Below are 14,866 nucleotides of genomic sequence, written 5' to 3'. Positions count from 1 at the left end.
ACGGAGGGTAGATATGCCGGTAGCAGCTGTTTCTACTCGAATCTAGACGAATGCGAACTTGTACGTTATACCGAAGATAACTACGTGAAGAGATAAACGAGTGCGAAATCTAGCCGCTTCGTGGAATGTATTGCGGACTGAGTTTGTTTGATTTGAATGTTTGTTAACTACCTGAACATTTAAGTCCCTGATGCGCGATACCGTGAAGCATCGAGCCGCAGTGGTCGCAGAAGGTTGGCGTCAGGTACGTGAAAACCTCCCATTTGTGTGCGGTGCTCATCTGGGAACAAGAAATAGCGGCCCGGGAAAGCCCGGTCCTTCATTGTGATCTGATGCTCTGATTCCGAGCGATACCAGCCGAATCCTCGCTACTTCGTCTCTATCGCGTAAGCTCGACCGAAACTGCCATTATCGCGTTTACCGATTTAGTCGCTCGAAGCTAATTCGGCGATCGTTTTGTCGATCAAAAAAAAAAAAAAAAATAAAAAGAGATGGTTTCCCGGTTCTCGCTTTTCGCTACGATTAGACGCGTTCGGATTCCGGTCGAAGCTGCTGAACAAAGTCTACGAAGAGAAAGGATGGCCGAAATTGAAAGTACAAAGGTGTTGCTGCGTCCGTCTCAGTGGTTGGTCGAATCAACCGCTCTCTCGATTTAATCTGAAATTTAATCGGAGACGGTTTACGGAAAAGCCATTTTAACGTCTTTTTCGATTCGAGCGAAGGGAGGAACGTGGTTTGCCACCGGTGTAAACCTATTTGTCGGGAAGGAATCCTTGTCGCGATAAAGATAGCCAGCTAGTCGCTCGGTAACGTTCACTCGGAACCCAGTTAAGGTTACGGTTTGCTACGCGAAATTGAATTTGTCTCTTTTTCTTCTTTGTTTCCGTACAATGAGAAAGAAAAAATGGAAGAATCCCAGTAGGAGGGTGGGCGGCCGCTTGGTCGGTCGGGCTGATGGGCCGAAGGGGAGGCTAGGACGAGCTGAAATGGACTAGCCCGTGAGTAAGATGGGATCCAGCTAACGGAGAGAAAGATGGGAAGAGGAAGAGCGAGGGAAGCGAGAAGCAAAGTAGGCCTTTGCCGTCTTTCGGGCACTAACGCGGCCCGCTCCTTTGCCTCGATTTTCCAGGCTTTTCTCCCGACCCCGGTAGTCTCGAGCGTTTAATTCGTTTCCACGCCGCTCTTCTTCCAATTCAGCCCGCCCCCTACTACGCTCCTTCTCTTTTACTCTCTTGGCGCCAAACACGTTCCATACCGTATGCATGGAGCCTGCAAGTCTCCTTGCGACTTTTCCTCTCGTTATTTCTACCTTTTATTTCTCGTTATTTCTACGCATGGCTCGTCGATAAAATAGAAAAGTGGAAATTACACGGTGGAAAGGAATGTCGATTCATCCGATTTCGCGCGTATCTCGCGGAAAGGGGCGTAAGGGAAAAGAGGGACGCGCCACAGAAATCACACGTATGTACATTATAGAACACGAATTGCGGTGACACATGATGCGGCATAGATCAACGTATAAAGTGTGCGGGACATCGGATTATCCGAAAAAAAACACGTAGAAGCGGAAAGACACAGAATGCATAGAGACAATCTGTACAAAATAGAAGAGTTATTTACAAAAATATAACAAGTAAAACGTAATGTATCATATGTATAATATCGTAGAGGATCGAAGATCGCCTTTACTCGGTGGAAGCTCAGAGTCGATGATGTTATTCACAGCATGATGGAAATCACGCGTTCCCTTTCTATCGTCTAAACCATAATTAATATTATCGTTCGTTCTTTCACGCTGCTGGCTACTATCCGATTCTACTCGAAATTTTACGAGCAACCTGGCGCGGCGGCCGGCTCGAAAACTATTACTTTTCGCTATTTCTATCGCGAGTTCTTTGCGATCTTCGTGCATTCAAAGTGGTCGCGTCATCCTCGAATTCACAATTTTGCCTATCTCGAGAAACACCGACAACTACGAGAGAAGATCGTAGATGTAACAAAGTAACGCAAATATCAAGCTTCGACGTCTAAAAGGCCAAGCTAAATATTGCGTGTAACTATTATACATATGTATACGAACATCAAAGTCTGTGCACACACACACACACACACATCGTGAAAAGTAGAACGAGGAGAAGTGTGAAAAGGTTTAAAGGTGTAAGTGGGAAGGAAACGTTTCACGCGCACACACATTAAATTTCAAAAGAGAAAAGACAAGTCGTGTGTGAAAAAGACAGGATTCGTCCAGCGATGGGTATGTACCTACGCCGTTTCCACGTTTCCATATTTTCATAGTTTCCCGTTGGTTGCTACGTCAACGAAACGAGTCTGATGAGATTTCGTTAAACCGATTTTTGTCCCATCGCCGGATCATCGGTCACCACGACGATCGCAAGGAGAGCAAAGGGGCGAGGGAAACAGAGAGCGGAAACTGGAAAGAAAGAAGCGGACAGAAAAGTAAACCAAAGTCGAATCGTATCCTCTGTTACGTATGTACATCGTGTATCTCTCTCCCCTAGCTTTCCATTTCTTTTCTTCTGTATCTCGCTGTCTCTCTTCTATTCTTCTCTTCGCTTCTTTATCCCCGTCCCGTGAAAAGTAAATAGGTACACGTTTCTGTGCGCACATAGAGATAAACGTACGCGGATACGAGTGTCAACGAATACGTAGTCGTTCGAAGGCGCAAATAGCGATCGAGTTGTGCGCGCGTGGCTTTCCACGTGAGAACTTGCCGCGAATCGTAATATCCGAAACGGGGAAACACCAAGGAGAAATTGATTTGCGCGCGATCGAGAAAACCGATCGAAAACGATACATCGCTCATCGACGATAACTTGTTCTGTGACATTCGCGAGCGTTCAGGCTGCTACGTACGCACGATTATGTTAAACTCTTGCGCGACAGAGATAAGCTTTGCGAAAGAATATTTACAAAGTACGAACATCGGGAAGAGGAATAAGAAGAAGAAACAGTGATGGTAATAGTAGTAGTAGTAGTAGAAGAAGAAGAAGAAGAAGAAGAAGAAGAGGGAAAGTAAAACGAGAGAGTAGAAGAAAAAGAAGAAAAAGTAGAAGATCAAAAGACACGAAGAAGATCAGAGGAAACAAGACGAAGATAAAGCAACACCACGAACAAACGGTGGACCATAGACAAAATGTGTACGGTCAGTATAAAGTGCGATAGTGTCTGTGTCCTTTTTCTTTTCGTGTGTCTGTGTGCGTGTGACTGGTTGCGTGTACTCGTTTTTTCTTTCCATTCTTTTCTTTTTTCGTTTTTTAATATGATACCTTGGCACTTCATGCCCTGGTGGATGACACCATAGAGAAGACTACCGCAGTGGTCACAGAAGGTGGGGCTGTTGTAGGTGTGTTGCTTGAATTGGTGCTTCGTCCGCGTGTCCTGCGTTATTACACCATTACACCGTGCACACACACGCAGACTCTCGGGTCATGGCGTAGGGATCATGATCGTGATCGGGATTGCAGCCGGGATCGTAATCGGGATTACGGGATGAAAATCAGGATCGAGATCGAATAGAAAGGATATAAGACATATCGGTGGCAATCGATTTCCCTGGTAAGCGAATAAACGCGGTGCTCGGCTTTCCACGGGCACGTGATCGCAACGATATCGAAGAGAACGATCACGTGACAGCGACACGTTCGTTTCGAAACATCTGCTCCAGCGCTTATTTCCATTGCGCGAAGCTTGCACGCGCTCGTCAGTGACAGAGGCGTGTAGCGCGTCGTTCGAAATAAACCGGTGCTATGTAGTACGTTGGTCGAAGTTAGAAACGGGTCGTCTAGCCGTCGCGTGGAACAGCATCGGAATCGGTGGCAGCGGTAACCGCGAAACGAGCCAGTTTCGCAGCTGAAACGAACAAGCGACACTACGGTTCCGTGTGACGTGTTATCACGAGGCGCCACACTGTGTCGTCCGCGCTGTGGTCCATCAAGTTCTCTAAGTTATGCTTCGCTTTCAAACTACGAAAGCGCCAACTCGATTATTACTCTGCCTGGCACGACTCCGTTACTCGTAACCGTTACGCGCACGGACGTGTCAGTTAACCGACGTGAAAACGCAGCCAATTTTGAAATTTAGTTTCTCCGTCGATCGATCGACCGTACGTTTTCGTTGGCTGACAAAGATATCGCCTTCAGGGAAATTGTGCCGTAATTCGATCTGCAAGGACGTACGAGGATCAGGGGTTTCGAGAAAGAGTCATCTTCGAAGCACAGAAGCACAAGGAAATCAGCACCAGGGCCAAGGAAGACGCTAGGACATTGATCGTTTTAGTTCGAATACCCAAATGTAAATAAAAACCATTTCCTTCCGCAGTGATTGGAAAAACGTTCGCGACTCGTCGATCCTTCGACAGGTTGTTCTCGAAGGCGTCGGCTCAGGAGGACGACGGGAGCGGTGAATTTTCCGATTCGCTTGTCGCGATCTCGCAACGAGTCGGGAGCGTTGTTCCCGTTTAGACGATCCGGGCCAACGAATTTCCTTATAGTCGTCCGCATAATTATTCCGTGTTACAAGCGTGGTTAAACGAAGCGCAGTAAACGCTTAGGCCAATCGTGCGCGGTGCGAGAAAACGTGGAGAAATATATAGCTCTTAGCCCCGGGTGTCCTTTCCCTATTTGCTCCAGCCGAGGATCATCCTTGTTCTTTTAATTGTCGCGTTACGGCTTTATTTATCGGTTTATTAGACGATTCGTTTTAGCTCGTTACCCTTCTCTCTTTCTTCCTCTTCTTCTCGACACGCGCAAGCAATTACGTTCTGGTCCATTTCTTCCAATTACATCGACGTGTGTATTTAAACGCCAGATAAATTCATCTACAGTTTCTATCGGACGTGTAACGTAAAACGCGTATTTCTTTCTTTCTTTCTTTCTTTCTTTCTTTCGTTTTATTATCATTGGATATAAGTAAGTTTAGGTAACACGAGTTTTCCTCGATAGAACGAATTTCATTAGCTGCTAAAATACGGAATCCATCGAATCGATTACACTGTAAAAATACGATCCGCGCGCGTTTGGTCGACGGAAAGCTCGACCTCGATATCGATCCGGCAACCGACCTTCCTTAACCGGTCGCCACTTTTCGCAGCGGCTACCAATATATGCTCGGCCCTCTACGCGTGTTTAACGCTGCTGCTATTAATTAACACGTATTTAGATGACAGAGATTGTAAGCGAGCTAGAATTATAAAACAGACAGAGAGAGAGAGAGAGAGAGACAGAGACAGAGAAGAAGAAACAGAGAACGTAATTGCAAGCTGTCTCGGCGTAATACAATAGTCCGTGGTGGACACCCGTGCGCAACACACGCGCATTTCTTTGCTCCCAGAATTTCCGTATTCTGCTATTCTTGAAATTCGCTCCGATCCCATGAATCGTATACGCGGTTCAGGTAACACGCTGCGGGGTATGCGAGCTAATCGAATCGCGTGAAAATCGCGACTGCGATATTTTTCTTTTCTTTTTTTTTTTTCTTTTTTTCTTTCGAAACGAAGCGCGTTTAGAACGTCCTTGGCTTCGGACGAAAGAGAGAAAGGCGCGATAAAACTGCTTCGAGAAAGAAGAATAATAAACGAAAAGAATCGTGTGTAACGAGATATGCAATTCGTCGATACTCACGTCCGAGTCAGCTCCCTTGTCGGCGCCAGGGCACGTGAAAGTCACGTATTCGTGACATCGTTTATGAACGACGAAACTGCAGACTGAAACACAAGCGGCAAAAATGGAGCCAAAGCTGTTCCATGGGACGAATCGTGGCTGAACAAGAGGTCGATCGCGTCGAAGCCTCGGACGTTCTTACCTTGACATTGGTATCCTTGCTTTCCAAAGCCCCTGAAACAAAAGTTTTCGTCGTGAAATTAATTTTTTCATCGAACGCTCCATCCTTCTCTGTTGTTCCAGTTGTTGTTGTTGTTGTTGTTGTTCTCGTTCTTGTTGTTGTTGTTGTTGTAGTTGTTATTTCTGACTAACAAAGCACCTAACAACTATTTGTAGTACGACGGACTGACGAGTCTCGTGCTGCACGGGGAAACGCGTTCGAGGTCTCTGTATGTTCGATCAATTGAAACAGCATCCATTTCGTTCGGTGGCTTGTCAAAAGCAAAGTGCGAACGAGCCGTTCTCTCTGTACACTTTTACTACGTTAGTCCGTTAAATAAGAAAGTACCTGTATAAAAACCTTTCGATAAACGTTCAAAGTAGATCTTTTTGTCCCGATTATCGGCGATTTCAATGAAACGAGAAAGGATACGAATTCTACTTTATCGAATCGTTATACCACGTATATTAAAACCTTGGCCAAACAACGTAAACAAGGTCTCGATATTAGCCGCGAAGCTTCAACTTAAACAGGACGAACGCGTGTCTAGGAAAGAGAACTTGTCGGATCTTGGGAGACGATCCAAAGTACATTTCCGGACGTATAACGTTTATTTACCAGTGATGCAACGCGCGGTAACCATCTATACCGGTCCGTGAGTGATTAACACAGCTTTAACGAGCAAATCGTTCGATTTCAAGGCTTCGTTGCTATACCAATAAGGTTTCGATTCGAGACGACTAGACTTGGGTGAGCGTAGCTTCCGATTACGCGTATCGTATTGCCGGCGATCAAACGGAATTCGCGTGTTCGCAGTTTCAAAGGCGTCGCTCGAACCGAAGATAACGAACAAAGGGCGAATCATTGGCGGATCGTAAAGCGTAACGACCTTACGTACGATAAGCGACGAGGACAGATCGACCGAAAGGATAATGCGAGATGAAACGCGAGAATGAAACTCGTACGGTAGCGAAGAAGAAAAAGATAGCGACAAGTTGGTCCGTTTTATCCACTTTGACGAAGGGATCAGGGATTAGAAGTGGAAAGTGTATGAAACACAAGAAGACGTTCGGAAAGGACACGTGGAATACGAAAAGAAAGGAATAAGGAAAAGGAAGAAAGAAGAAAAATCGATACAAATCCCAGATTAGCCTACATTTCTTCGAAGCTTAAAGGCTATCGTTCACTTAACAGCGGGGCACGTGAACGACATCGAACCAACATCCACGTAAATGCTTATACAGTGGCATTTCGTATTTCAGAACCGTGTGCTTTCTTCGTAATTGCGTTTTCCACGCCGTCTTATTAATCTTTGTTTATTTTACCGGAATAACGGAGATCTGTTCGCGTTAGTTTGCGAATAAACGATATTCGGTTGTATCTAACGGCGTCTTAAAATCGAACAAACCCAAGTTCTTTCCTTTCTTTTCTTCCCTATTTTCTTCATTCTGCTTCCCTTCCCTGTCATTTCCTTCGAATCTTAACACTGGAACTACCACACCGGTCAAATCGACTGGTTCTACAATTTTATCCGAAAATTCCTACCTCGTGTTATATCTTCATTCCGCAACGATAACTAAAAGAATAATACAATGAATTTTATTTTGTTTTTCGTGTATTCGAACTGAAAATAATTTTGCATCGAAACTACTTGTACCTGATAGCGGTCAAAATGACCGGTACTCGTCAAAGTGTAAAAGGACACTGCGATCCGATTATCGAAACCCGATTAACCAGTTTCCTCGTTTTCTACGGCTCTCCACACGTTTTCAAAATTTTTACCGCGTATCCTTCGATACGATGATATCAAGAATGTCGAAGCGATTACCACCTCTAAGAAAACTCTACATCTGGTCTTTTTAGTTTTCTCAAGCACCGAAGCCATCGACAGCGCGTAGACAAAAGACTGCGACGAAGACAGACCATAAACGGTAGACAGGCGACGTCGGCTTCGGGGTTTTTCAGTTATTGGGTAACACAGCTAGCGTGCGGATCTGCACCAGCTCAAATTCTATTCTTACTTATAATTACGCTTCTATTTAAATATATTTTCTGCCTTACAATTTATCCACGCGTTTTCTCTCTTTACACATCGAATAACCTCGACAAAGAAAATTGCAGATCGATCGCTAGATCGCTAGATGCTAACGCTGGAAACACCACGGCAGTGGAAGGGACTGGTTCTACGATTTTCTAATTGTGTCGACCCTCGTTTAAGTCGATCATAGTCGCAGGTGGATTAATAATAATGGAATAGCTTCTGTAAGAAAGAAATAAATCAATAAATATACAAGCATTCTGTTATCAGGTATCTTTCAAAGATCAGTCATTTTCGCTGGTTTTGGTAGAAATAGCTTCGTGTTAACTATCGGTAGTCGCAGCGTTAAGTCTCGTATATTCCTTTTCATAGCGTTTGTGCCGTATCGATATCGATAAGGCGTGCGTGGCAAATGCGACGAATGCATTGGACAATTGGCTCGATGCCGTGCCGCGAGCTCAACGACGAGCTTCGATCACTTACTACACGGTAAGAAATGAGAGTTTATTCGCTCGGTGGATCCGCAGGTACGTCGAACGCTATAAAAGAGACTGGATTTCGCACGTTAAAGCTACGTAACACGGTGATAAAATCCGTTAAACGTGAAACCTGGCCGTATCGAGAAACGCGTACATCTTGTCCGGGAACGAATCCCTATTAAGAAAAAATAGAACGCTGCGTAGCGTTCTAAGTGTCGCCGCATCAATCAGCGTTGCTACTTCGTGTACGTACACTTGATATACATACGCATATACGTATATATATTGTATACACACGCACGATATACATGCCTATGTCGTGGAAGTTACTATAACTGGAATAACAAGTAGATCGGTTCTATTTTCGATGCGGGATACATCGTCAGTAGCCGCCCTTTGGAAAATTAAGGTCGATTTAGTCGACTGGTTTGGCTATCCGCTACTCGTGTACCACTGTAACGGAGCCGGAAGGGAGCACCACACCGGCGGCCACCGTGTTCTACCCGATACTCTCTACCTTCCGACACACGATCGCCAAATACTGTTAATCTTCCGACCAGCTATCGCTGCAGGAGTTTGGCTTGACGTTCGTTTCGTCCCAAACGAACGAACAACATCGCTCGGTACAGCGCTGTCGATTTTTTTAGTCGAATCAGCTGGATATTCAAGCGAAAGCCGATATGGGTTAGCTGGATGAAAGACAGAGGGAGAAAAAGAGAGAGAGAGAGTGTGGAGAGGGAACGAGTTAGTTCCGTCCTGCTGACTATCCGGTGAAAGAGGAGGAACGCGCGATGAAAATTCACCGTGTTTCGAATACGATTTTCCACTCTGACCGGACGATGCGATCAATCGAGGTCCCGGTAGCAAAGGGAAGGATAGCAAAGCTGATGATAGAATAGACGGATTTTTACGCATTTATGGGAAATTTGAAAGCGCGCAAATACATACGCGACGCGTGTCTAATATGCAAATGTGGGATAGTGTGACGTCAAGGGAAGGACGTGACGCGAGGGGTAATTGTTTATTAGCGTTGTCAAGATACGTTAACGTTGTCAAGGAGCGTCGCGAGCGTTACCAAGGTATGTTAAGGGAAAAATGAGCGTGGAAAATGCCGTCAGAGTTGAATTTATCAAGTGTGAGCTTCGTTGTGTCGTGGCGTCGTAGAATTAGTATACGAAACGAATGCGCGAAACGCGGTATTATATTCGATTTCGTGTGAGTGCGACGATATCGTATTTATCACACTGTTTTCTATAAACTTCTAATATAACATTCCTACGCAAACGATCGTACAAATATGACTAGCGACAAGGAAGGACAAGGATAAGAAGAGCAGCTCGATCGGAAAATTGCCAATGAACGTACATATTGGCGATTGCCAGAGGAATCGTACAAACGTAAGGTTTTATAGTCTCTCCTCGAGAAAAGGTAATCGATCGCGATATCGCATCTATGTATATTCGCTTAACCCGCAGGTGCTTCTTGGACCGTGACGGGTTTCCTGGGCTCATCGAGACTCACGACGACCTTACCGATCCAGGCGAGAATCCATCGAAAGCCTTTTGTTCTAAGCTAATTGGGTTCGCTCGGTTCCCATCGATTTTCTAGCCTGCCTGGCCTCGCTCTTCCCCCGCATGGACCGCAATGAACCGCAACGGACCGCTAAAAATTCCCAAACGAAGCGTCCAGCGTACTCGCGTTTATCCTCGCCTCTCGTCTTTCATCCCGGATTTATTAGTCCGAAATAGATGTGGCGAGTACTTTTTCGCAACGAAACCTTTGCGCAACGACGAACGGCTGTAGTCGCGATGCTTAGTTTGGCGGCGAACAGCGATCGGTCATTTGTCCGCGACGCGATCAATTTTCCTATCCGCTGATTCCGTACGTCTTATTTGCGAGAAATGAATATGAATTCTTCCGAATCGATTGGTATTGGTATTGGTATTGCGAACGATGCACGAGAGATTCGGAACGAGATCCTTAACGTTCGATGGAAAATTCAACAGGCAGCTGACAGACGCTGGCCTTCGGCCAGAGCACGCTCGCTTTCACGGAACGTGCTTTTTTAGATTCCAGTGCTTACGGAATTCCTACGAACGCGGTGAAATAGATGGCGGCGAAAAATATTGTTGATAAATTGTAGCGACCAGTCTCCTACGAGAATTCTCAAAGAGAATTTTCTATTTTTCGCGTGTCGTTTTAACTGACGCTACGCGACACGACTACGCGACCAACTCGTTGACAAAATGAACAAGCTTCGAATACGTTTCGAGCACGATTCCATAAAATCATGATTAAATGGAAGTTGAAAGCTACTGGATAGGTATGTGGACACAACGCGCGTGTGCGGCGCACCGATACGATCAACGCGACAGGATTCTCATGAATTTCCGAGGAATGGGCAGGATTGTCGGAATCCGTGTCCTGATATTCCATCGAATCTCAAATACGAGTGAACCAATGTACGAATAAATCGCAACGTTCGTTTCGTAGCAACGGTAACGTCCATTTACCGGCACATCGTGTTCGCATTTTCGCGAAATACGAAACGTACCACGAGATAAGCCTGCACCACGCGTGTGCAGTCTAATCAACGACTACGTAGGTATTCAACGATACGACATCGTAAAACGGTACAATTGATACGACAAAGAGCCAATCGATCGGATGGTCTGTTGATTCGCTAAGCGGAAACGTCTAAAATCGATAAAGTATCGATCGGCGAAAGAGGGACGCGCGTACGTCGTTCGAGGAGCTTAAAGAAATTACCCGATAAGATACCCAACGACGAAAATCACTCTGAGCGATGCGAGAGTGCGTTCTTCCGTGTGCAAAATATTTGTTCGTCTTACTCGCGCGAAATAAGAAACACGGGAGTTTAAGCGAAAGGCAAAGACGAGCAGAAACGAACAAAACGAGTACGCCAAAAGTAAAGCAAAGTTTTCCGTTCGAACGAGTATTCAATTTTTTCACGATCGAACTGTTAGGTGTCTCGATAACCAGCTTCCTAGTGCCGAAAAGTAACCGATCTCTAAAATAAAGAGCGTTTTCAACGATCCAAAAATAATAGTCGCGTTGCTTGAGAATTCCGACGAGGTAGATACAGGCTGTTCTCCTTTCGTTACAATGCAATGCGATCGATAAGCCGAAAGCATTAAACTTTAAAGTAACATACGACGAACTTAATATTTCTGCCTATTCGCTGGATTCGCAATTTTTCGAGCCAAAGATCAATTTGCGTTCGACCGCTTAATAAAAGGAGACGAGATTAGAATCCGTGTTATAACCGTTGGCGGTGAAATTTTCGAAATTCGACAACGGAGCTAACGCGTTTGCTTCCTTTTCATTGAACTCGGTCGTATACTTATCGGCCTGTCAGAAGCAAGCCACGTCGGAAGCAGATACTTCCGAGCAATTGGTTGTAAATCGACAAGTCGATGTTTATCCAAAGGGAACGGGCCAATCCCTTTGTTTAACGAGTGGAAGTCTTTTGGTCGTCGTTGACCCTCTTTAGCATCGTACAATCTATCTTTATTCTTTTTTTTTTTCTCTCTTCCTATGTTTAGACGAATACGCAACGATGTCCACGATCTACGATGTTCCGTTAGAATCGCGCGTATTATTCTTCCGTGGACGAAGATTGCACAGCGTCGAAGACGAATCGTGGTCGATTGGCTTCGTCATCTCGATCTCAAGGTTCACGAAACTCAAATGCATCGTTTGGTATGTGATTCGTCATCTCTACCGCCGTATACGCGTGTATGTATATGTATATCGACGCGCAACCATCGCTCGTTGTGCAACCGATTCCTCGACAAGAGGCACATTCTCTTCTTCGTGCTTCTATCTTCTCGTTAGCGTGTAGCGAGCAATTGAAGGAGAGAAGAGTGCAGCGTTATAGCTTCGCGTAAATAAAATCAGTCGGTATCGTCGGTGTGGCGGTGTGGCAAAGAACACCTAAGCATGTAATTAGAAATGAATGGCGAGCTTGTGTTCACCATTGCTGACGGATAATGCAAGTTCGTCACGCGAAACCACACAACTCGATAACGACTTATAGTTTTAAATACGTTACGACTGGCGATCGCAACACGTGATTCGCGAATAGACAGAAGCCAGTGAAATAAATCTTGCGGTGAACCGCGAGTAGGTTCGTCAATCCTCGGAAAGACGCTTCACTTCCATTATTAGGTAACGAAATCCGAGAAATGATCTGTTATTTTGCTCGAGAGAAGCTCGAGAACATACGTTGCTTTTGTATGTGATCAGATAAGGTATGGTAATACGTTGCACTTAGGTTTAAGGTTTTAGAGTCGAGTTTGAGATTTAAACGGTATGTTAAATGCAATTGTCATGCCCAAACGCTATTCTGTATGGATAGAGTAATAAATAATAATAATAACGATAACAACATTATCGCTGTTGGCTTTCTTTATTCGAACTGCATATTGCATAATAAAAATACGATCGACGTATATTTGAAAGACAATCGTTCAAGGTTCGAACGAGCGTGAGAAGAAAAGGTGGCGGAACGTTACATCCAAGTGTCGATCGTAAATGAGAGCAAACACTGGCGAGCAAAGTAGACTCGTACATTCCGGTTATACACGACCGGATCGAATCAGATCGGTTTGGATTCGATTGGATCGGATCGGATCGCGTCCAATATCGGATCGTCGCGGTTGATCGAAAAGAATCACGGGTAGGATCACGGTTAACCATATTTGACGCAATAATTTAACCGAATTATTCGTCGTCGATGTTTTTAACCGAATCAAATTGGAAGAAAGCGCGAGCATAGGAGCGTCACGAAGAAAAAAAGAGAATCGTTGGGATAGTCCAAGCAAGATACCGGCACGACTTCTCCATCATTTCGCGTTTCTTTTTCCGCAAGAAGGCAACGACAAAAGGTATGGAAGAATTGGATCGGAAACGTCTGTTGCGTCCGTTCTCAACGGCAAAATCGATGTCGGCGAAACAAGTTAGTTTGGTTACTGGGTCGCTCGCTATTGTGCGTCAATGCCTGTAACCGTTTCAACTGCACGTAAATGTTACTCGTTAGATATCATCCGGGTTATGCGATGCCGTAAACTTCTTTTACCTGACGCTTTACAACGAATTAATTACGTATCGTCGTCTATCGTACGCTAAATCGTATAAAATATACGGAGAAGATCGGACAATCGCGATCCGATATTTCTTAAGCAAATACGAAATATCGTCGATCAAAGATTTGTCATCGCTTCGATCGCCGATTGTTTTTGCTTGCCGACGCATATATTCGATGTGATTCTACTTTCCTCGATCTTACCAACGGAAAATATAAGCATAATTATCGGATGCGCCATAATCGATACAGCTTGAAAGAGACAAAGCAGGACTCGTTTCGTGGATGCTGGATTGCTTGAAATCGTTCGAAAATCCCGCGCTCAAATTGATCTCTCATTCGGTCGTCGTTTCTAATTTAGACGAAGCGCGAGTATTCTCAAGGCCGGACCGTTTAACCGTTGCTCGAGTTACTCTACCGGCAGCTACCGGCCACTGGATTTATGTATCATCGAGGACAGAAACAGAAAGAAAGAGAAAACGAGAGAGAAAAAGAGAGGAAAGGGAAAGAGGAGAAGGATGAAAAAAAAGACGAGAAAAATAGAGACAATCGCGCATTCCAAGTGGAACTCAAGACGCGACAGATATTCGATTGTACGTAGATTAAATTCGATTGCGAAAAGGAGAATCGATAGAAGGAGAGGAGCGGGAAGACAAAAGTGGAGCGGTGATGTAAGGACAGAGAACACCGCGAGAGAAGGATGGAACACGAGATAAAGAAAAAGACGATTTAAAGGACTCACCATATAAAGTCCTTGCAATGACTACAGAAGGTCGGTTGCTTGAAGAAGCGCGGCATGAAGCTATGATTTTTGACGACGTAGACATTCTTCTTCTTCAGAGCTCCTTTTCGTCCCCTAATCTTTTTGGCGAATGCAGTGTTCGCGTCGCCGGGCCCAAGGGAATCCTCACACGTGTTGTTTGCTTCCTGATCGTCCGCCATCGTGCAGTCAACTAATCGATTCCCCTAGATAATGATCGGAGCAAAAATCTGTGAAAGTTTGATCGTGGCTCGCACACTTTCAGGCCACTCTTCCCTTGATGTATGGAGCTGCGGCAGCTTCTCCTCGACTGTCACAGGTCAGTCGAAAGATGCACGCGCGTATACGAATCGACCCTTGCTGGGGAAGAGTAAGCTATCCGAGCGAGAGCCAACAACCACAGGAATGCTCGGGGAAACGCTCGGGGAAACGCTCGGGGAAACGCTCAGGGAAAGGGAGGACAAGTCGGGAAAGAGTACGGTAGAGAAGAAAGAGACGAAAACCGGAGGAGCGAGGAAAGAGAAAAAGCCGTTTGTTTGCGCGGTTGTCGAAATGCTCGACGTGCGCGTCCAATGTGTACTCGCTCGACGTGCGATAAGTAATGCACTTGTCACGGTAACTCGTGTCGAGACCGACGGTCACCG

General features: G+C 45.2%; 1 protein-coding gene across 3 annotated transcripts in view; it reads right to left on the bottom strand.

Annotated features, from left to right (window-relative positions):
- Positions 1–14,860, bottom strand: part of LOC100746615 (protein kinase C, brain isozyme) — a 24,298-nt gene extending 9,438 nt beyond the window's left edge. Inside the window, exons 1-4 of one of the 3 annotated variants that reach the window (XM_003489660.3) lie at positions 14,205–14,860; positions 5,821–5,852; positions 5,640–5,722; positions 3,288–3,399 (exon numbers count right to left, since the gene is read on the bottom strand). In XM_003489660.3, the coding sequence (XP_003489708.1) occupies positions 3,288–3,399; positions 5,640–5,722; positions 5,821–5,852; positions 14,205–14,404 (427 nt within the window). In that variant the 5' untranslated portion in view covers positions 14,405–14,860. Of the gene's footprint in view, positions 1–171; positions 281–3,287; positions 3,400–5,639; positions 5,723–5,820; positions 5,859–14,204 lie in introns of those variants that run through there. The other 2 variants (XM_012385888.2, XM_012385889.3) reach the window with 2 other exon arrangements.
- Positions 14,861–14,866: the final 6 nt, after the last annotated feature.

The sequence above is a fragment of the Bombus impatiens genome, unplaced genomic scaffold, assembly GCF_000188095.3.
Source record: "Bombus impatiens unplaced genomic scaffold, BIMP_2.2 scf_0361, whole genome shotgun sequence".
Classification (NCBI taxonomy): domain Eukaryota; kingdom Metazoa; phylum Arthropoda; class Insecta; order Hymenoptera; family Apidae; genus Bombus; species Bombus impatiens.
Note: the sequence above shows the minus strand (reverse complement) of the source record. Positions and strands in the feature narration are given on the sequence as shown.